Source organism: Protomyctophum parallelum (assembly GCF_964188405.1).
Source record: "Protomyctophum parallelum genome assembly, chromosome: 23".
Lineage (NCBI taxonomy): Eukaryota > Metazoa > Chordata > Actinopteri > Myctophiformes > Myctophidae > Protomyctophum > Protomyctophum parallelum.
Window position 1 is genome coordinate 19400823 of NC_139715.1, and position 23140 is coordinate 19423962.

Sequence of the window (23140 nt, forward strand, 5' to 3'; positions counted from 1 at the left end):
GACAACTCCAGCAGCTCTGAAAAGCCTTGGGACAGCTCGTGACTGATATCCTTTGAAGCCTTTTTCATGTCTCTCAGTCATTTCACATTGGTGTTGTCTTGATCTCCATTGCGTACAGTCCATCAGGATCCTCTCACCGTCCTTCAGGCAAGCTTCTGCTTTATCCAAAAATTCCTTGGATGTGGATGTTCTTTACAGGAAGCTCATGCCGGGTGGTGTCAATGGCAGAGGCGATAGATTTGTAATCTCCTGTGAAAAGCTTCAACCACTGGCTCCAATGCTGCAATCTGTAAATCCAGCATCTCATTCAGAATTCTCTCCTCCGCCTGGAGGTACTGCCTCTTCATCTCCTGGACCTCCTTACGTAGACGGTCAGATCTTCTTCCATCTCCTCCCGGAGCTGTGCATCCATCTCTGCCCTCTGCTTTGCATCATTGTGCCCCATCTTTGCTGTGAGGTAAGCCAATAGGAGCGTGTTCATCTCGATGTCGTTCTTCGGGATTCATTCTTTTCTACATTTTTCTCAACATCCCTTCTGGGGTTTGTTTTGTCTCATAGCAATGTAGGTACCCGTATTGTGCCGAATATAAGACAAGTCTGATTATAAGACGACCCCCATTTGTGGAAACAGAACATTGAATGTCATATACTTAGTCTAGTCCCCGATTATAATACGACCCCGTATTTTAACAGAATAAACAGAATCATTTTAGACTGGACAGCACTTTACAGGATAATCTCTAGGACTGGCCTCAGTTCCACTTTGCTTCAGAAGCCTATCTTTGTGAGACAAATTGTAATTGTCTGTTTTGGACACCAAAAGTGGCACAGTGAAATGCCCCACTCCCCCATCCCCGTCTTCAAAGAGACAGTGCCTTGAAACAATTGAATGTTTCTGCACTGTACTGTATTTATTCAGCATTATATACAGTACATATTATATATTTTTCCTAATCCTGAAACTAAAATGGACTGCTCGCTTTCCGTTTTGTGTGTGTGTTTAAAAGGTAGGTTTTATTACACGTTTTAATATAAAATGTCAAATAGCCAGAAGACATTTGGCTTTTCAAAAATCCTATCGAAGGTAAGCCATGATGTCGTGAAAGAAAGAGAAAAAGGGGTTGAGTTATTTATGTTTGATGGATCTTCCATTGACTTTGGTTAGACACCAGGTGAATGCCAACCTAATGGTAGGGCAGTTTACAATCACTGCAGTGGACTTGGTTGATGCAGACGTTGATGCATCTGAAATGAGAGCACCGGGATGTATACTCTATTGATTCCTCGTAAGATTTTCAGGCATGCCTCTTTAGGCCATATTGACTTAAGATTGAGTATTGATGAGCTCTGTTCATCTTTTTGAAGACCTGGGAAATGATTAAATCTTACTCTTGGGCGGTTGAACTGTCTAGGTTTGTGTTGGGGAAACTATGTAAGTGCAAACGATTGATGTTCGTGTTTTGAGCAACAGGCCTTAGTTGGCCATATAGTTGCATTGATGTATGAGAGTTGGTTTTGTAATGCATCTGTTTGTTTTATAACCTTAAACAAAACTTGAACCTTAATAGCATTAAAGGACTGCAGATGTGTGGGAAATGAAAGTAGTGAAGTTAAAACGGAGAAATGTTTTTTTTAGAGTTGTTTTCGCTACATCATAAGCTGCAGCGTAAAGATATATATTTTTTCTTTACTGATCGGTACAGTACATATGGGCTTTGAAACAATTTCAGGATCTTGTAATAAGTCATATTGGGGACTGAAAGATGTCTTGTGAGTCGTTAAGCGCAAGTTTCTGTGCCTTGAGAGATCAGCAAAGTATCAGTACTGTACTGTACATGTCTGAATGTGCCAACCTTTGTGTAATGGCGTCTTTGATCGTTAGTACTTTTTTTTTTTGCAGAGCACATCTGCAAACAATGCTAATTTAGTCATGGTTGCCTACAGTAGGTATTTATTTTTCATAAAATGACAGGGTTTAAACAGGGACTGTACATCATTGCATTATATTTTCAATACGATATTTGTTGCCCTATATGTCTGCTTGTTGACAAGGAGGAATGCTCCGCTGGGTTTGACTAAGCTAGCAGGCTAGTCCCAAGTGGATCAATAAATCCACAGTTGAAAACAGATTACACTATTTTTCTAAATGTTGTCGTTCTCAATAAAAACGAACAATAGAATAATCTAATTAATTAATGATCACAAAGATTATTAGATGTCTTTTTTTTTCTTCCTTTTTTTACGCAAGATAGTTCCAATATGTTCTGATATTGTTTCCCAGAGGAGAAACATGGTTCTTCTTGCTATTGTAATGCAAGGGGTGTTCGGTTACCTCATATATTGACAGGTAATGATAAATCCCTCCAGCAAATGTTTAAAAGGGTAGTATATCTACTTTTGTAGGAACATATAAACAGGGTAAATACATTTGAAACATACAACAGTATATTCCATGTACTGTAAGCCAACACATATCTCAATTAGATCAAAAGTTGAAGAGATTCACTTAAATATATATGTAAATCCAATTTTAAATTACATGCTCTTTGCTTTTTCTAAATTACTTACTACTTTCTTTTTTTTTTTTTTACAAACAAGATGACTAATGGCTGTTAAAATAAGTGAGATTTACTTACATACCAACATAGCAATTATTTTGTAGATGTAGCTATCACCTGGTACTTGGGAGGAATATTCACCTTGTTTATAGTTACTTTTTGCATTTCCTCTTAAAGTGGATGTTCTGTGGGGCACATTCCCTTGTTACTGTACTTATACATTCAGTGGATATGTATATTCTGTTTTGCACAGTAATAAAGCAAAAAAGAAAGGACATTAATATATGGAAATATTCATGTATGTACTCATGATTGAATAGATGTAACCTAGTTTTTGATGTGTGTTTATCATACCAAATTGTATTGAACTGTATGTAATAAGATGTTTTGTTCCATAAATTCTAAATGAAAGTCCTGGTTGATTTGAGCATTTCATGTAAAAATGTATGTTTAATTGAACTATAATACCAAAACTTATGAATATGTTTTTATCGTAGCTGAAAATGATGAGGTGAAGTGTGTAATGTTTAAAGACGACTATTTCCATTTGACCAAATTGTGCATAGACCATCACCACACTAAGGAATTCACAGAAGCAGCCAGTCTGTACAGTAGCTTCACAACTGACCACATTGTGATTATTGTGTTCAAAACTGCACTCATAGTAACTTGGGCTGGAAGGCCACACATATTTTTCAATGTGTCCGAGCTGTTCAATTCCCAAGCTACATACTGTTAAGCATGTAACCCTTGCCAAGCCATGAGGCCCATAGGACTCGGAGCCTATCTCCTGTTTCTGTAGCGTGACACCTCATCTACACAGCGATGCGAGCGATGAAATGTCATTAGACAATTAGACTGTCCTGACGTACTGCGAGCGTGCAGCGACGTCGTCCGCCCCTCCTATATTCGCTCGCAGGGTCTCTATTTTAGTGAGGTTTTAATTGGTTATTTGATTGGTTCAGGCTACGTCGCGGCAAAATGACCGACGCTCCGTATCAGGACAGTTTTTCAGACGGAACGCTCCTTGTCTGTGTAGATGAGGCGTGAGGCAGCTTCATGTACTCCCCCTGGACATGACGCTAGTATGTTGCAGGACTTACACCCAATCCAACCCTTGATGCTGAGTGCTCTAAGCAAGGAGGCACAGGGTCCCATGTTGGAGTCTTTGGTATGGCCCGGCCAGGGATCGAACCCCGACCTCCCAGTCTCAGGGAGGACACTCTTAACCACAACCACAAGCTACATACTGTGCATGTACAATTTGACAGAATCCTCCAAAATGTGCTGTTATGTGCACTGCGATCTTCAAAATAGACCAGTTATCTGATGGAATAAAACGCTGCAACTTTATTGCATTCATTTATTCATAATTGTCTTGTTCCGGAGAACATCAGAATGTTAAGTTATTTCTCAACCAGAGGAACGGTATTTGTGAACGTTTCTGTGCTGTGGAACCCTTCCATTACATCATGGGCTATGTCTTCCTTACCCCTTATCCCTGAATGTATTTGTAATTGTCTCCACCAGCCGAAGGCATGGGGAGAGTATGTTTTGCACTCCGTCCGTCCGTGTGTCCGTGTGTCCGTCCGTGAACAGCTAATCTCAGCCACCGTTAACCCGGTCGATGCCAAATTTTGCACACACACTCCCTGGATGCCAACCATGAACCTCTGCCCCAAACTTTCCAGAACGGCCTGTTATAGCGCCACCAGGAGGCCGCTTTGTGCAAAACAAGTTTTTCGATGCCATATTTTGCACACACACTCCCTGGATGCCAACCATGAACCTCTGCCCCAAACTTTCCACAACGGCCTGTTATAGCGCCACCAGGAGGCCGCTTTGTGCAAAACAAGTTTTTGCACAGTACACCTACAGATTTTGTCCAAACATCACGCAAATTGGTACACAGTCTCTCTAGAGCCATTCAACGAAACGGGTCTTTCAGATTTATCAGACTCCATCCTGATTGGTTAAGATTGGCTTCCAAAGTTCACAGGAGTGCTCAGTTTCAAACAAAATGCTGCAAATCATGAACACATCGCGTGATTTCCGTGAAATTGTGCACCCACATTCCCACTAGGCCGAGGACGAAATGCCACATGAACAATTTCAACTCAGCCTCAAGGTGGCGCTATAACTGGCCGAAAAGTGTTTTTACCTCTAACTGCACGGATCTGTGGATAACCTGGTGGAGACCTGTGCCCGGAAGGGCACTTTTTCTAGTTTTTTACTATTTTGAAAAACATTTTAAAATAGTTCAAATAGCCGATCTACAAGCTCACAACAACGTGTCGATGTAGATCGGCTAGTTGAACTATTTTACAATGTTTTTCAAAATAGTAAAAAATGGCAAATAAGTTTACGGATAAGGGGTGGCGCAAGATAGGGCCCTGTGACTGCAATCCAGCCTGAATATCTCACCTCTCTGAATACTGTCCGTTTGAAATTGACGCCGACTTCCGAGGTTTCCTCCACAACCACTAGCTGTAGACAAGCTGTAAGGAACGTGCAATTACAGTAAGTAATTCACATTCACAATGTCACTTTCTTTCACTTTCCTTCCAGAGTCATCTACTCTCTCTTCACGCACAGCGTGGCAGTGCTTTTAGCCTTTCCCGTGGTAAATCGAACCGTTCCGCTCATGTCCACGCTGGTGTTTTTCAGGGTGAGTTTGTGGACTGTCCCTTTGTTCTCGATGCGGACCCCTGGGCCCGACTGTAGGGCCTCCCCGTTCAGGGTCCAAATGGGGGACTTGCTGATGTCCACGGACACTTGGCACTGGAAGCACGCCGCGTCTGGTTCTGTCACTTCCACATCTTCAAGCTCTTGGACAATCACAAGGGCTTGCGCTGTGAGGGTGGAAACGGCCTGTGTTACTTTTAAATTCCCTCCCGTTACCATAGGCGGGATCGTGAGGGCAGTGCCAGAGAAATGCACAAAATACTGTAAGCAGAGAAGAGCCACATCCGCCCGACCCGGAAGAGATAGCCTTCATATCTGTAGTCTAGCCTCACTCAATTTTCTTAGTGCAAGCTTGGATTAATGTTTTTTACTGTAAGCTCCCAAACATTGTACTTTGTCCCATTTTGAGCAGAAAAAACACTAATAAAGTGTGCATGGGCATGTGCACTGACAATCGGGGTGTAGGCTGTCTCTACCATGCGAGTACCAAAACAATTATTACAAAAATATATTTTTAAAGCTGGATTAATGCTCTTTAAGATGGACATATCTGCTGTCTGGAAGAAACCACCCAACTCCAAAACAAAACATCCAGCTCAAGTGGAGTTAGGAGGTTTTTGTCAAAGCGGTTTTTAATACTTTTCATTGGTTAAATATTATTTTAACCAACACACATAAATAGCATTGATTTATGAAAAAGAATATATAATAATAAAGAAACTCATAAATTAAGTTAGGTGGTTTCTTCCGGACAGCAACGACATGCTGATATTAAAGGCCAAATCAGTGTTCCAAGCATAAAGAAATGCCTCAAACAGCCTCAAAACTAAAAAGTAACAGTAATGACGCGTTTTATTCTACTGATACATTATTTAAAATTTAAAAACTTTTAGGGTGTAGGTTTAATACATTTTATTTACTTTTTGTAATGAATGTTGTAAGAGTCATTATGTCCCAATGTTTTCCTAATTGACAATGTCACTGCAGCTTGGTCAATGTCAAGGCCAGCCCAGGTATTTAACCAGGTTGCTAATCAGGCACAGGTGTTGCCAGTGGCAGACGGCAGAGGCTAACAGTTTTCCACTGTGTTCAGGAGGGCTGGTCGCCTGTGTTTGTTAGACTGTTTCTTTTGTATTATTTTATGTGTATGCTGTATAGGAAAATGGCTGCAGAGAATAAATCATAAGTTAAGTAAGAACTTCCACCTGGCCGTCGGCAACCAGTAGTGCCATTAGCATAGGGCTTAGGCACTACAAACATGATATAACATTAGTGAAATATAAATAGATTCATGGGTAGGAATGTTCCTAAATGCTTATTCTAGAAATACAAATTCATCTCTTTAACAAATGTTCAAAACTATCCCAGATTGGGCCTTTAGATCATGTACTTTCGTACTTTCGGCCATTTGAAAATGTCAGATCTACAAGCTCACAACGACACATTGTGAGCTTGTAGATCGGCTATTTTCAAAAGATTTGGTACACATTTTGAACTTGTGAAACAGGACATTCTGCATTATGAGTACTTTTACTTTTAGTACTTTTAAGTACATTTTGTTGCCGACACTTTTACTCAAGTATTGTTTTTAATTCCGGACATTGACTTGTAATTTCATGGCAGTATTGATACTTTTGCTTAAGTAAAACAACTGAGTACTTTTTCCACCACTGTCCAAACAACTGACCTTCCACCAGCAGCTTGGCTTTGGACGTGTGCTCGCCGACCTCGATGGTGTACGTGCCCTCGTCCTCTAGCGCCACCTCCTGGATCTGCAGCCTGTGCGAGCAGCCATCGGCGATGATCTCGAGCCGGTCTGAGGAGGCCAGTTCCTCGCCGTCCTTGAACCAGGTGACACCACAGCGAGCCGAGGATGCCGTGCACTCCATGATGACGCGGTGCTTCTCCAGGGCCGTGCGGTCGCGCAGGGGTTTCACGATGGACACCGGAAGCTCTTTTTGGACACAAAGAATGTAAAGGAAAAGCAGATTTCGGTGAGTTTAGTTATTTTTGAGTGGTGCACAGCACGCCGCTGTACGCTCCAATGAAGGGCTGTGTGTGTTTCTGTTTGTACAGTATGTTTTGAGCATGACCCCTTGCGGAGAATTGGGGTTTCAATCGGGTCACACACTGTTGAGCAGCCGGGCTCATTCACTATGAGCAGTCGGCTAATTGGGGTTGCATTCGACACACACACACACAGTCTGCACTGCTCAGTTCACACGAGTGGGATTCTTTTGTCTCATTAGTATAATAATGTTTTCAATGTCTTTCAATAAGCCTGTTGACAAAGATACGTGTCGAAAGTGGTGGAAAGCATGTTTACCTTTTATCTCAAGGTAGGCTGTGGATTCGACATCTTTGGCCGCGAAGCGGATCTCGCCAGAGTCCTCAGCCTTGACGTTGCACATCAGAAGGAAGTGCTTGGTCCCTGCACGGGGGAGAAAACCACACTGTTTTCAACTTCTGCTAAATTCCTGAAATGTATACACATTTGTAATATTCTTATTTCTTAATTACTTTTCTGTGCTCTGAAGTTTCTCCAAAATACCTCTGCCTTAACTATTTTGAATTTACTTCATGCAACCCCTGCGCTCTTGACTTCTCTGGTACTGTATACGCAATATCCACTTAGAATTTATAAAGGTACTGCAGGGTCGCACACATCATGTATCTTTACATCATGTAACAAAAGAGACATTCGTTTCGGCTATCCAGCCTTCGTCAGTGATAGCCGAAACGTTTGCCTTGATTAATTGAATTCCCATAACCAGTAAAGCACCCGGTGCCAGTGAGCTGAACGGGAGCGGTTCCGTTGGTTCCCTATACCTTCAGTGCGGATCTTAATGGTGCTGGTGGGCCGTATCTTGTGTCCGCCCTTGTACCACTCCCCCGTCACGTCCTCCAGGGACACCTCGCACATGAAGACGGCATTGTGGTCCTCCTGCACGTACAGGTCTTCCAGACGTTGGACGAGCTCCAGTTGATGTTCTGTGTGAGACACGCAATGGGATTCCATCAGGGGAACTGTCTGGGGCCAGCTGTGTAAAATACACTGCCTCCCATGGAGGTATACTGTGACTGAAGAGTTCATAATTCATAAATACCGTGACTGAAGAGTTCATAATTCGTTAGAGTTTGTTATTAGAGAAAGTAAATGATGCTTTCTTTAGTTTTAACGATTTCAGCTGTTTTTTAAGGTGGGTGGGGGCATTCGAACAAGTGGCTAAATGTGTATTTTTTCACTAAATGTTATGTTGATTTCTTTATTTACTATAGTCCTACTAGACCTAAAACATGAACCTTGGTTGAAAAACTAAAAAACTTAAGTTGTCCTTTAAGCATTAATCTTGTTTGTGCTGTTAATTACTTTAGAAGAGTATGTCTTTATTAAACAGCAAAAATAGACACCAATAATCATTTTCTAAGAATTGACCTCGGATGTCAACTCCTCCTTATAACCACTAGGTGGTGCTACAGTAAAACATAAATACAACTGGACTTTTAGTTTAAAATTAAATGCACATCTTTAAATGTTGTTTGATATTGCCATTGTTGGGCAGAAACCCTGCAGCTATCCATTTGTTATCTTTTCTTTCTTTTTTTTTTTAACAAGTCAGTGCTATTGAACACACTTTATGCCTGTGTGTGGGCTTTACAAACTTGAACCAAAGTGCTTCTGACTAATTTAACCTCCTTAACTCCATTGGATCCTCAAAACAGTCGGTCAAACCACCTAACTCTAACATTGTTTATTCCATCATTGTTTAGAAAGACAGTCACGGAGTCAGACGTGAACAGTAATGGTCAAAAACCTCCTACCTCCACTTGAGCTGTATTTGGGTAAAGTGATAAATACCAACACATTCAAGTATGTGACAATGTATCGATAGTTTTGTTCTTTGGACAGAGATTTGCTTATTAATGCATACCGTAAACGTCCAGGGAACAGGAGGTGCTCGTCTCTCCCATGTCACATGTGTAGGTGGCGGAGTCGGCCAGGCTGCACTCCAGGATCTGACAGAAGCGTTTTCTCCCCATGGAGTAGATCCTGACGTTCTTCCCCGGTTTGATCTCCACACCGTCCTGTGTTAACACAACACAATGAACAGGTAGACATGTTGGTCTCATCTCCACTCGGTGGTGGAAAAAGTAATAAACTTTTTACTTGAGTGAGAGTATCAATACTGCAATATAGAAATACGCTTGTAGATTGGCTATTTTCAAATGGTCGGTATGTATATGGGGCTGAAATGGTTAATGTATGTTTTGTAATAATCAAAATCTTCAAAGTAACTAAAGTTTTCAAATAAATGTAGTGGAGTAAAAGTACAATGTTTGGATCTGAGATGTAGTGGAGCAGAAGTAAGTACTGCACATTAGAAATAAAGTAACATACAAATACCTCAACATTTTACTTAAGTACAGTAAATGTACTTAGTTACTTTACACCACTGCTCCACACCATTCTATGTTCCCACAACACAATGAACACGCCATATGGTAGGATTAATAGGATCTAAATACTTGCAGTGAGGTTTGACACTAGAGGAGAATCTGGGTGTAACGATACAGTATGGCGGACATTTTGTGGTTCCACAATCTCTCCTCCATGTTGTTCCACAAGTCAAAAGCCCATTCATTTTTTTTCTCCATAGTTTTCGTAGCTCTGGTCTGAAAATATTAATATTATTATATAATATATAATATTAATATTGGCCTGGAACCAAGCCATCCAGGCTCCTGGTGAATCATGACCACAACACTTTTGGTCAGGTTATGAGAAGTTATTGTTTGTGGTGGTATAGTGAAGTTGGCCAGTACAACAACCCATTTTGGGCGGGAACCCCTTTTGGTGTTGGCATTATGTTATGCTTTAGCTATTGAAAAATAGCAGATCTACAAGCTCATACGAGCTTGTAGGTCTGCTATTTTTGAAAAATAGAAACATACGACTGACATAGAAACATAGCTTTTTCTGAAAACTGTCAGGATGTAGAATACATTTTTAGAATCTGATCTCAGGTCAGAATGGGATAATGAACATGACTAGTTAGTTTGGTCTGTAAAGCAGAAGGAAGCTGCATTTAGTTTCTACCTTGAGCCACTTGACCTCCAGGTGCGCCCTGGAGAACTCACACTCCAGGGTGGGCTGTGACCCCTCCTCCACACGCAGGGGGAGCAGCTTTCTGAGGATCGTCACCGGTGTCTCTGTCAATCAATCAGTCAATCAATCAATCAATCATTACAGTCAAACATGATTCTGTTATGCTGTGGGTCTTCACTGTGAATCAGGGTAACCTATTTGTTAATATCAATGCTATTTTTATTTTTACAATTTTAGTATTTATATAAATAGTTCTAAAGAAGTTACCATAGAACCTGAACCTTTAAAGCAGGATTTGAACCCGGTTTCCAGCTCAAATGTTTCAAACTTGATATGGCACATTCTGCATAATGAATACTTTTTTACTTTTAGTACTTTAAGTGCCGCGCTATGAACTTGTAGGTCTGCTATTTTTGAAAAATCGTGAAAATGTGGCACAAATCTTTGAATATATTCTTTCAGAGCGAAAGTTTTTAACTCAAATCTTTGCTTCTGAGGGGTTCCTGGAACAACATATTTTCAGATGTGGGTCGATGGCCAATTACATATAATTTTTGGGGTCCTTGACATGAAATATTGAGCACCACTGATACAGAATCATAGGTATTTCAGAAAACTGTCAGAATTTCCAAGACATCTTTTGAAAAGTCGACGTCGGGCCTAAATGTAACAAATGCGCGTACTTTCTCCACCACTGCTATGTTACCTTTAACGGTGAGTCTGGCGGTGGAGCGCACGCCCTCGGCGGAGAACACGATGGTCCCGGTGTCCTCCAGGGTGAGGTTGGGCAGGGTGAGGCTGTGCGTGGTTCCGTTGACGCTCACTCGCCACTGGTTGTTGGACTTGACCCGTATGCCGTCCTTCTGCCACACCCCCTCTACGTCGCCGTGGGACAGCTCCGCCTCGAAGGAGGCCGTCTCGTGCTCAAACGTCTCGGTGTCGCGGAGGCCCTTGAGGATGGAGATCTTACGAGCTGCGTGGGGGGGGGGGGGGCAGCAGAAAGAATGCAGAGAGAGAGATGAGCTGTTGTAATAGATTTCGGTAAATAATGTAAATTAAAATGACTAGATTCTGAGGAGCAGACTAGACAATTCGCAATGTAGGCATTTAATCCAGAGTGATTTACACTAAGCAAGAACAAAACAAATATATGCAAAAATGTCATCAAGAATCATACGTAAGATAATAACCTAACAGTGGAATATATATATAATGAAACTATGCGTATACACTATTGAGTGCCATGTCTACATAAAATGCTATCTAAGGTACATAAGTTGAGCCTTTGCATACACTTGTAAGGTTGTCGAGGCTGGTGCCACGGGCTAATGATGGAAAGTACTACGACTAGTGACTGGTGTAAAATAAATGCCATTTAATGGAGAGTGTGTGTGTGTGTGTGTGTGTGTGTGTGTGTGTGTGTGTGTGTGTGTGTGTGTGTGTGTGTGTGTGTGAGAGACTGTGTGACTGTGTTCAGGTGGGTGGTGCTAAGGTGAAAATCAGGTATACTTAATTAACTGGTGGGTGTGGCCACATACAGTAAAACATAATTTTAACACTTTCTGTACACTTTTTTGAAAATTATAATAATCTTCCTCCTAGTATAATCATAGTACATGATCATGTTTTAGGAGGGAGGGGGATCATTTTTTATTTATCCCACGATAATTGTAACCCATTTTTCATCCCTGTGTCAATTATCTAATGTGATCCTGGGCTCTACACACCCTGCGCCAACCTGGGGAGAGCAACGGACTTGAACTCATGCTTCCTTCATGCATCCAAGTTGCTCCTTTACACCTGACAGGGGGGAGTTTCCCTGGTTGGACGTAGCGCGTGGAAGGAACACATTATTCCAACCAGTTCCTTTCCCCTCCATCAGTTCCCCGGCTGGCCAGGGGGAGGCAGTTTAGAGACCAGGATTACTGCATGTTTCTTGTGAGGGTACCCAGTAAAAGCCTGCGTATCTCAGTAATACACAGTAACCGTGTTGAGTCTGTTGTTGATTATACGTTCCAAGGACAACCAGGGGACGTTCAACTATAGCCTCTACACAGCAGCTGCTTCTGACATGTGGCATAAAGTAGCCCACACCTAGGCAACGATATTTTAATCCCAGCATCACTCAATACACTATTCTATTGTATAACAGCTTTCACCAAGTGGGCTTTAGCCCCTGCTGGCATCTATTTTTAAAAGGTGAATCCCAGCTACTGTATTAATGGAAGAACTGGCTGGTCGCAGATCATTCGGTGCATTTGTTTTAGTTACAGGATGTACCAGATGGGATAAGTCGGGCAATGGCAGCAAAGATGCCAACGATAGAATAGTAGACATACTATCTACTTTGGGATGCTTTCCAGTGATTGAACGTTATGTCACTGGTGTACACGAGGAGCACTTACGTAGAACACAAACCACAAAATTCAGTGTAATGTATAAATGTGTCGGGGGGGGGGGGGGGGGGGGGGGGGGGGGGGGAGGCAAATGAACTGTTCAAAGTAAGGCCCAAACCACAATGATTCGCCATGCAACTGGTTGCAAGGAGTGGTTGCTTCTGGCCCTCAGGACGTCTTACTGGTTTAGTTCGTTTGACGAAAATATTTATTATTTAATTTTAAGTTTTAGTTAACTACAACGACCTTGGGTAGGTGTGACTTACGTTCGACGTTGAGCTTGACCTGCGTGCGGTCGTGCAGGGTTTCACAGCGGTAGGTGCCTCTGTCGGACAGCGTCAGGTTGCAGATGGTCAAGGTGCGCCTGCAGCCGTCCTGCCCCAGCGCGTGCCGGGGCCCGGGCTGGATCACCACGCCCTGTCTCATCCACTGCACCTCGCCCGTCTCCAGGCTCACCTCCGTCTCCATGGTGGCGTCGCCAAACTCCTCCGCCATGACGGCGTCCATCCTCTTGGTGAACATCACCTGAGCCTCTGATGCGCACAATGGAAAGAATCACAGGTGTCGTCATCAAGACAATTGAAAATAGTGCAGATTTTGTTCACAACTTGTGGAATGGGACATTCTGCAATATGATTACTTTTACTTTTAGTACTTTAAGTACATTTTGATGATACTTTTGTACTTTTGCTCAAGTACACTTTTTTTATACAGGACTTCTAATTGTAACGGAGTACATCTACATTGCAGTATTTATACTTTTACTTAAGTGAAACATTTGAGTATACCTTTTCCACCACTTCCTTCTATAGGCTACATTATCTGTACATTATCCCTTCTATAGGCTATATACAGTACCTTCTCTGTACATTATCCCGTCTATAGGCTATATACTGTAAATTACCTTCTCTCTCACTCACCTTGCACCTTGAGGCTGGCCTTGCTCGTCGTCCCCTCCGCCTCGGCCGTGATCTTGGCGTTGTCCACCAGCTGACACTTCCTGATGACCAGCGTGTGGCACAGGCCGTTCTGCGACGCCTGGAAGCGCTCGCCGAGGGCCACGGCCTCGTTGTCCATGAGCCACAGCAGCTGCACGTCGTCGGGGGAGACCACGCACTTGAAGGTGGCGTCCTCTCCCTCCAGAACGGTGGTGTTGTGGAGGTCCGTGAGGAACTCCACCACCCGAGGCACTGCCAGGAGGAAGGAGAAGGTAAATAAATCACACCCGTGTGAACTGAGCGGTGCAGGCTGCTCGACAACACAGCTGGCTGGCTGCAGTTATAGTTATAGTGCTCAGTGTGCTCAACAGTGCCACTTTAGGTCACTCAGCGGTATTTCAGCTGGGGATCATGGATCACAGGGGAGATACAGTATGTATTTAGGCGTATTTTCGGAGGTGCGTTGACCATGAAATCACAAAATTCCTGGTTCGATTCCGGCTGTCTCTCCTGTCGCACTGTAGCCTACTGTCCTTTAAGCACTAAACACATCATTTATTCCATTATACAAGTTTTTTAAATGCACAATTTTCAAATTTTTCATGTTTCTATCTGATCATTTTCATTTGTTTTTAAAGCGCATCTCTTCACTCACACTCCACTGTCAACGTGGCCGCGGTCCTGTCGTCCCTGGACTCGCAGGCGTACTCTCCGGCGTCCTCCCTGGTCAGCCGGTGGATGGTCAGACTGCGCTCGGTGCCGTCGGCGCGGATGGTGAAGCGCCGGCTCGCCGCCACCTCCACGCCGTTCCGCAGCCACTGGACGTCGGCCTTGGGCTTGCACACCTCGCAGCGCAGGGTCACCATGCCGTCGGCGTGGGCCAGCGTGTCCCGCAGCGCCTTCACGAACTTGATCCTCATCTCTGTGACGAGAGTGATCACAAGAGATGTTAATGTCTCTGTCTCTCTCTCTGTGTCAGGCTACTGTAAGTGCCAACTACAACGTGTTTGTTAACATGTTCTAGTAGGACAGAGATGTCTAGTACACTAGTACCACATTAATTGTAAATTGGCCTCAATCAGTTTTGAACCTCACTCTACGCTCTTAGCTCGGTCGAATGTCAAATTTGATTTTCCAACTGACTTAGGCGCTAATGCCTCTCCGGCTGTGACTTCAATAAGCTATGTAAGTGGTTGTTTCACTCCTGTCTCTGACCTGCCTGTCCTAGGTTTATCATCTGTAGCTCGCCAGAAATATATTTACTTTTTTGGAAACGATACTGCAAAAAATTGTTTTCCCCACTGTTTTTGGACTGCTCAACCCCCTTTTCTCCCTCCTATGCGGAACCTCTTCTCGGAGCGTAGAGTGAGGTTCCAAATGGGGCTGGTTGTAAATCGACCTCACCTCTGACCAGCAGGCTGAAGTGGATGCTGTCAGTGTGGACGTCGCAGGTGTACTCTCCGGCGTCGCAGCGCCTCAGCGGGTCGATGGTCAGCGTGCGTGTGTGGCCCACCATGCTGGTGTGGAATCGCTCGCCCTCCACCTGGGTCCAGTCTCGGAGCCAGCGCACCATGGCGCTGTCCCTGGACACCATGCCTGTCAGGGTGACGCTCTCCGCCTCGTAGGCGGTCACCACCACGTCCTCTTCCTTGTTGACGAAGGTGACCGGATGCTCTTTGGACCAATAGGGAAAGAGAGAGCAGTGACTGGAGGCTCTTTGACCAATAGGGAACCAATAGTGACTGGACACTGCTCTCTCTTTCCAAACACTTTCCAAAATGACATGTACAGCTCTCCCGGACAAACAGTTTATTATTGTAATCAAAATTTTCATTTTGAAATACTCTATATGCATTAAAAAAAAGCAGAAATTATGCAATATTTCATTCAAATCGATATTTAAACATTATAGTTCCAGATTAAATCGAATTAGATTACTGTTTTGTAAGTACTGTATTAAAGGCTGAATTCTAACGGGGGGGGGGGGGTGGATTCGTGAAAATCGTGCACTTGGTGAAGTTTTAGATTAATGGCATGATGTTCGGTATGGGCAGTACCTTGAATCCTAACGATGCTCGTCATCTTGTCGCCCACCGCGTCACACTCGTACTTCCCGGAGTCCGAGGAGCGGACGTCACAGATCATGAGCCTTCTCAGAGTGCCGTAGCTTTCGATGGTGACGCGAGGGTCGTCGTCGCTCAGCGGCCTGTCGTTGTAGTACCACTGGACGGGAGCGGCGGCGCGCGAAACCTCACAGGCCAAGATCAGATCTTCGCCCGCCATCATCTCCTGGATTTCGGCGTCACTCGAGTTGCCCACGATGGTTACCGGGGGCTCTGTGAGGTATGAGAACTTTTAGGACTGTTGCACATTATTTTGTCTAGTTAATTTTATCAACATCGATTGACCTATTGCTTTTATTGTCATATATATATATTTTTTTTGGTGCTTATTACAAGACACTATATGCTGTGATACAACAAAATACATGTATGTATCATATATACTGTATATGCACGCAGATTGTGTAAATATTGTAACATTGCTACTTGACACTGTAGCCGGAAATGTTGGTGCCTCATCCGCCGCCTAGGAGTTGCACAGAAGCCCCCAGCCAAAGCCAAGCATCTATCACATCACACCCAACTGTCTATTGCAAAATAAACCCACTGTAAGAGCAGTTACAACTGGGCTAAAGAAACATCAAAGAACGCTCAAAGAGGATCAAATATAATAAAACCCTGAGCCTTTCGAAGGTTGCCGAACTGGAGAATGCCCTGCAGGCCTGGAAATGTGGAAAGGCAGCAGGATATGACAATATTCTCTCCAGAGTCCATGATACCTCTTGGCCCTTCGAGACCTAACCTGGCTGACACAAATCTACACCAGGATCATACAGACAAACCTAGATGATCCAAAAAGAAGCAGCCAATAAGTCCAATGTATGCTTGTCCACACAAGTAAACAAACTATGGAGCACATTATTGAAGTTTGTCCTCGAGGATTAGATTAGTAACCCCTCCATACAGCAGACCAGGAGGCAGCTGCTGGCTTAAGGACTTTGCATTTGCTAAATAAAATAAAGTCCTCTCTCTCTCTCTCTCTCTCACACTGTCTCTCTTTCTTTCTTAACACTTTGTCGATCCAAAAACTAAAGCCTACGTTAATCCACCGGCTGAATCGGTTTACCTTCTACGGTAACGTGAAAGGTGACGTTGTCGTCGCCGACGTCCAGCAGATACTCTCCAGAGTCTCCCAGTTCAGCGTTGAGGAGGATGAGCGAGCGGAACGCCCCTTCCTCCTCCTCGCAGAACCTCTCGTCGTCTTCGACACGTCGGCCGTCTTTGTACCATCTGGTGGTGCTGGTGTTGGCCCGGGACAGCTCGCATTCCAGTTCCATGTCGTCAGACACCAACACCCTCACTTCTGTTTTCAGGTCCGCCTTCCCGACGATCTTCACCGGAGGCTCTGATGATGATGACACAAAAGTCAATCACCATGATGATAATCATAGAATATTTAATGTGATTAAATTACTGTTATGAATTTAAAAAAAGTATTATACGTTTTATCCCACAATAATTTGTAACCCATTTTTTCACCCAGTGTCAATTGTCTAATGTAATCCTGGGCGCTACACTGATCTCATGCTTCCTTCTATGCATTAGGAGTCCAAGCAGCTTCTTTTCAACCTGACGGGGGAGAGTTTCCCCGGCCGGACGTAGCGCGTGGAAGGAACACGTTATTCCGACCAGTTCCTTTCCCCTCCATCAGGCGCCCCGGCTGGCCAGGGGGACGTAGTTTAGAGACCAGGATTACGGCATGTTTTTGTGAGCGTACCTACCCTAGGGGACACGGGGAGAACATGCAAACTCCACACAGAAAGGCCCTTTCGCCAACCCCGCCTCGGGTATGGGCACTGATGACACGGAGGAGGGAACACACCCCCAGTGCCCACAGCGTCCCCAGCGGGAATCGAACCCAGGACCTTCTAGCTGTGAGGCAACAGCACTGTACCGACTGTGCCACCGTGACCCCATAAATAATTTTAATTGTTTAATTGTCAGGCTAGCAAACTGTGCGTGAACTGTCCAGCATTGAGACACAGAGAGCAGACGGACATCGTTGTGACATTTATATTGAGCATCAGTGACAATCAATTATACGAAGATAAGGTTAAAACATGGGCTAAGCAAGGGCTTCTTTAAACAACGGGTAGTCTTAATTCAACCTTAGACATTTCCCACGTCACAAATGTCCGTACCTGAAACGTTGACCGTGAACTCGACCTTATCGCCGACGGCGTCGCAGGTGTATTTCCCAGAATCCCCAGCTCTGGGAGAGTGGATGGTCAGCCGGCGGATGAGGCCGTCCTCCGACGCGGTCACGTTGCTGCTCTCCTCCACCCGTCTCCCATCCACCCACCACGTCACCTAGTGTTGATTTTGAATTAGTTTTAGTCCTAGTCTTTTGAATTCCATTGAATTACTTTTAGTCATATTTTAGTTATCTGAAATGTTTTAGTGTTAGTCAAGATTTTTGTCTATTAAATCTACAGTTGATTTAGTCGAATAAAAAGTATTTTGGCGGGCCTTGATGGCGGCGTAATGGCTGATTCTAAACTTGGTTGCATGCTGAAAATAGAATATCTACAAGCTCACAACGCGTTTTCAGAAAAATGTGACTTCAGCATAATGTGACTTCTCTCTTCTCCCTAACATTTTGTCGTTTTATTCGTTGACGGAATTGTCAATATAGTCATAGTTTTAGTCATCATACCTTACTTAGTTTTCCTCAGTGGAAAAAAGGTAGTAGTAAAAAATAGTTTGTCGACGAAGAACCAAGACTCACCTCTGCGTTGGGCCTGGACACCTCGACCTCCAGCACCAGCGGCTCACCGGCCAAATGCTCCGTGTCACCCGACAGAGTGCCGGGACGGGTAAGCGTCACGGGAAGGTCTAAAACACGGAAGGAGACAAAGTACAGGAATTTATGTTCATAATAATATACAAAAGATGGCTCCGTTTGGAACCTGACTGGTAGCTCCAAGAAGAGCTTCCATGTCAGGATATCCCTCCATCGGTAGAACGGTTGTTGAGCCGTCCAAAAAACTGTGGCGAAAACCCTTTTCGCAATATCGTTTCCAAAAAGTAAATAATAATCTTGGGACAGACACGTAAAAAGTTTAGACGGGGGTGAAACAACCGCTTACAAAGCTTATGAAGTCAGCCAGTCGGTACCATGTTTTCCCAATGCAATCTTACAGAAGCATTGAGCCATCATCATCATCAGGTGTCCTTACCTGTAATGGTCACGAGGAATGCCACCGAGTCGTCCTCCGTGTCACACACATACTCCCCGGTGTCCTCCGTCGTCGTCATGGGTAGGACGAGCCGCCGCACGGCCCCTTCCTCCTCCAGGATGAGACAGGAGCTCTCCTCCACCTCCAGGCCGTCCTTGTACCAGCGCACCGGGGCAGAGGCCTGGGAGAGCTCGCAGCTGAGCTCCAGACGCTCGGAGGCGCACTGGGTCAGCTCCACCTCGGACTCCTCGGGGGAGACGATTCGGACCGCAGGTTCTGGCGCCGGAAGATGGGAGCGTGGAAGTGTTATTATTTAGTGTTTCGAAAAATGAAATGCCCTAGGTGGGGTTGACAAAAGGGCCTTTCTGTGTGTTTACATGTTCTACCCGTGTCCCCTAGGATAGGTACCCTCACAAAAAACCTGCAGTAATCCTGGTCTCTCTAAACTTAACGTTAGTTACGTTAGTTCAAGATGAGATATTGCATCATATTATATTTATATATTATATTGTCTATACTCTAGTCTGTGACACTCTTCATCCTACCTGTAATGGTAAGCTGGAAGAAGACAGAATCTCCGTCCGTGTCACAGACATACTCTCCAGAGTCCCCCGCGGCTGCACAGAGGACGGTCAGTCTCCGGTACGGCCCCTCGGACGACACTCGGACGTTGGCGTCGCTCTCGTCCACCTCCTGGCCGTCCTTGTACCAGCGCACCTTGCCGCTGCAGCGAGAGAGCTCACACTGCAGGCCGACCTCCTCCGAAATGCAACGCTCCATCACCACGTCCTGCTTGGGCTCCACTATCATGACCGGAGGCTCTGCGATTATATTTAAAAAGAGGTACAAAGATGCACGTTCATGAGTTTGTTTTCTCTGCCATAATACAATTTGCATACTATGCATGGATCAAGGTTCAACTTTATTGTCAACAATACCAACTACAAGTAAAAGGCATGTCAAATTCCAAAACAGCTACAGTCTCAGAGTAATCTAGCTATGTTAAAAACTAAGTTGCTTAAATAACTACAATCTCTAAAACTATATAATGTGCAAGTGCTCAAGTGCAAAATGCCAATAATTAGCCACAGACATATGGCCATATAGTCTGGGCCATGTAGTGTTCAATGATTGAACTTCAATTTGTACTGTACATACTATACTGCATGTGTATGTATTTTTGAACATTTCATTTTTGAATGATTTTACGTCGGTGGACCATATCAATGTGTGGGTGCAAGTTTGAGAACCCTTAAACCTGACTCCACCAGATGGGGGCAAGTTTACAACACAGCCTCCATCTGGAATCGCTGACGCAGTAGCGATGAACCGAACCGGACCAATCAGCGGCAGCGGCGATCTGCCAATCACCTGCCAAGTAGCTTGAAAAAAAAGGGCCCGCCTTCTTCAGCGATTGGACTGCAGTGATACCAGATGGAAGTAGTTTGTGAAACAAGTGTGAAGAGAGCTACTTCAATCTGGCGGAGTCAGGTTACTAGTTACTGCCCAACGCTGCAAAGAGTTAAACTGACCTCTGACGTTGACCGTGAACTCCATGCCGTTGCCGCCAGCCTTGCAGGTGTAGACGCCGGCATCGGAGGCGTCTGCAGAGCGGATGATCAGCCTCCTCATGGCGCCCTCTGCCTGCAGGGTGATGTTACTGTCACTGGGCTGCACCTCACAGCCGTCCTTATACCTGTGGAACGCCATCAGGTGAATAGGAAATTAATCCAAGTTTAGTAATAGAATACTAGGTTTCCACTCCTAGGTAAACGTATTTGTTTGTTTTCAATTTTGAGATATGTTTGTGTTCAGAACTTCCTACTGAACACAAACATAAGAATGTACTTTGGTGCTTCATATTATGTCCGAAAGACTGATCAAAATATTGCTAAAATAATCGTCAAAGAAAAAAACAAAAAACATTGGTTGCAGTCCTACATAAACTGAGCCAATAAAAACAATCTAATACATTTAGTCAGTGTTCTCACTTTATCATACTGTATGTGCAGCCTTTATGTTCCCTGGGTTTTCCCTTTATTTTCCCCACAAAAAAATCGCAAAAGCGTGTGCAAATCTTTGAATATATATGCTTTCACAACAAACGTTTTAAACTCATATCTTCGCTTCTGGGGGAGGGGGTCCCTGGAACAACATATTTTCAGATGGTAGTCGGCGGGCCAATTACATATAATTTCTGGGGTCCTTGACATGAAGTAGAAACATACTACAAAGTTTTTCAGAAAACTGTGATTTAGAAGACATTTGTAGAATCAGGTCTCAATGGGTTTAACTAACGCTCATATTTTGTCCTGCATACCACACAGTTTCAGCGTCCTCTCTGGAGACCTGGCAGTAGAGAACCACCGGGTCCAGCTCCATGGCACTCTTATGCAGCTCCTCTTCAGGAATGGGAGTGAAGTCCACCACGGGTCCTGCATGGGGGAGAGAAGGGTTCAGACGCTGTGTAAAGCAAGGTGAAGAATGATGGGCAGAGGGAGGGGGGACCATTGTCTCCTGAAAGTGTTAGGTTAGAACATTGTTGGGTGTTACATTTCATTTCAGGCATGCATGTTGTTGTCTTTGTGGTAAATCCCAGCTACCTGACACCTACAGTAAAAGTCCTAAAGTGTAGGGCAGGCTATCGTTAAACACGCACGCCCACACACACACACACACACGCGCGTGTGCACACAGCTTTTGTGGCTTGTAGTGACCATTTGTTAGTGGTAGTTTTTTACCATAATATGGCCAGTGCACTAAATGTCGGCACCACTTGGCACCCTGAATATTCCCTTTTTAGTTGGTTTAAACTGGAACTCTGCAAAAAACACTCATTCATCATGACACAAGGAATGTCGTGAGTAAAGAACACATTTAGAATCAATCAATATAATGATCGGCTTGTACATCAATCACAAATTTAAAATAGAAGCTGCAAGATTAGATGAAAACACAATGTTACGACATTCAACGGTAAAAGAAGGACGACATCGACCCTGATAACAAGCGATTAACCGCAAACCCCTGATTTATATTAGGTTAAAACCAACACGTTGACTTTATAGCATCTCACAACAAAGAAACACCAGTAGTCTTCAGCCTTCGTTAATATCACCTTTGACCTCGACCTTAAACGTAGCGCAATCGTCGGCCGTTACACACGTGTACACGCCCGAGTGAGACCAAGCGGCCGACTGGATGAGCAGCGTCCGCCTGTGGCCTTCCTCCAGAAGGTCTAAGCCGGGTAGGTTGAAGACCTGCTCGCCGTCTCTGTACCAGTACACCTGTCCGCACGGCTCCGTGAGGTAGCACTGGAGGGCCAGGGGCTCACCCTCCTCCAAGGACTTGGTCCGCTCATCCTCCGGGATCTCGTAGAACTTGACTGGAGCCGCTATATTTATATGAGCGTTTGGAGTCGGGTTAGTGTGGCAGATGAGACATGAGTTTAGAAAATGGCATTTTCAATGTGCAGGTCGAAATAGACTTTTAACTAATTTGCCGCCTAGAACGTCTTTTGGCGGCTAACAACGTTGAAGTGAACGGTGGCGGTCTTCAAGTATTAATTCAGCCACCAGATGGTGGTGTTGCGGCGTTAAACATGTGTTCAACCAGTTGAACCCAGGCATCCCTATTTCGGGCCTGTCGTTGGAGGTGAATGGTTGTGATGGCATGATGTTCGGCATAATGGGGGTTATTCATAATTTGAAAATGAAAGAACCCCTCCACGCATGCACGCAGACACGCACGCACACACACACACCCAGGACATACCTGCCACCTCCACTTTGAATTGGACGGCGTCCCCTGTACTTTCACAGGTGTACAGGCCCGAGTGCGACGCCTCGGCCGTATGGATGACGATCCTCCTCATGTTGCCCTCCGACTGGATGTTGAGTCCGTCGCCTATCTGTAGCTCCTCGCCGTCTTTGCGCCAGCGCACCATGGCGGTGGGGTGCGACACCTCGCAGTAGAGGACGATGGACTCGCCCAACTCCACCTTCTTGTTGGCGTCTCGCTCCATCAGCGGGCTGAACTTCACATCGGCAGCTTGGTGGGCAACGGAGGAAGAAGACGTGACATTAATGACTCGTCGTAAATGCCAGTGCATGGTGTAAAGTAGGGTTTTTATGTGGGTAATATGTGTATTTTTT

General features: G+C 44.5%; 1 protein-coding gene across 2 annotated transcripts in view; it reads right to left on the minus strand.

The window, feature by feature from the left end:
* Positions 1–4596: 4596 nt before the first annotated feature.
* obsl1a (obscurin like cytoskeletal adaptor 1a) overlaps positions 4597–23140 on the minus strand; it is a 29390-nt gene continuing 10846 nt past the window's right edge. Inside the window, exons 7-27 of one of the 2 annotated variants that reach the window (XM_083758793.1) lie at positions 22761–23036; positions 22105–22380; positions 21307–21421; positions 20519–20682; positions 19532–19807; positions 18987–19262; positions 18536–18642; positions 17949–18117; positions 16874–17152; positions 15742–16020; positions 15089–15358; positions 14340–14606; positions 13667–13936; positions 13013–13279; positions 11057–11323; positions 10342–10454; positions 9176–9329; positions 8073–8234; positions 7570–7674; positions 6931–7197; positions 4597–5410 (exon numbers count right to left, since the gene is read on the minus strand). In XM_083758793.1, coding sequence (XP_083614919.1) covers positions 5133–5410; positions 6931–7197; positions 7570–7674; positions 8073–8234; positions 9176–9329; positions 10342–10454; positions 11057–11323; positions 13013–13279; positions 13667–13936; positions 14340–14606; positions 15089–15358; positions 15742–16020; positions 16874–17152; positions 17949–18117; positions 18536–18642; positions 18987–19262; positions 19532–19807; positions 20519–20682; positions 21307–21421; positions 22105–22380; positions 22761–23036 — 4637 coding nt within the window. In that variant the 3' untranslated portion in view covers positions 4597–5132. The remainder of the gene's footprint in view (positions 5411–6930; positions 7198–7569; positions 7675–8072; positions 8235–9175; positions 9330–10341; positions 10455–11056; positions 11324–13012; positions 13280–13666; positions 13937–14339; positions 14607–15088; positions 15359–15741; positions 16021–16873; positions 17153–17948; positions 18118–18535; positions 18643–18986; positions 19263–19531; positions 19808–20518; positions 20683–21306; positions 21422–22104; positions 22381–22760; positions 23037–23140) is intronic. The other variant, XM_083758794.1, reaches the window with a different exon arrangement.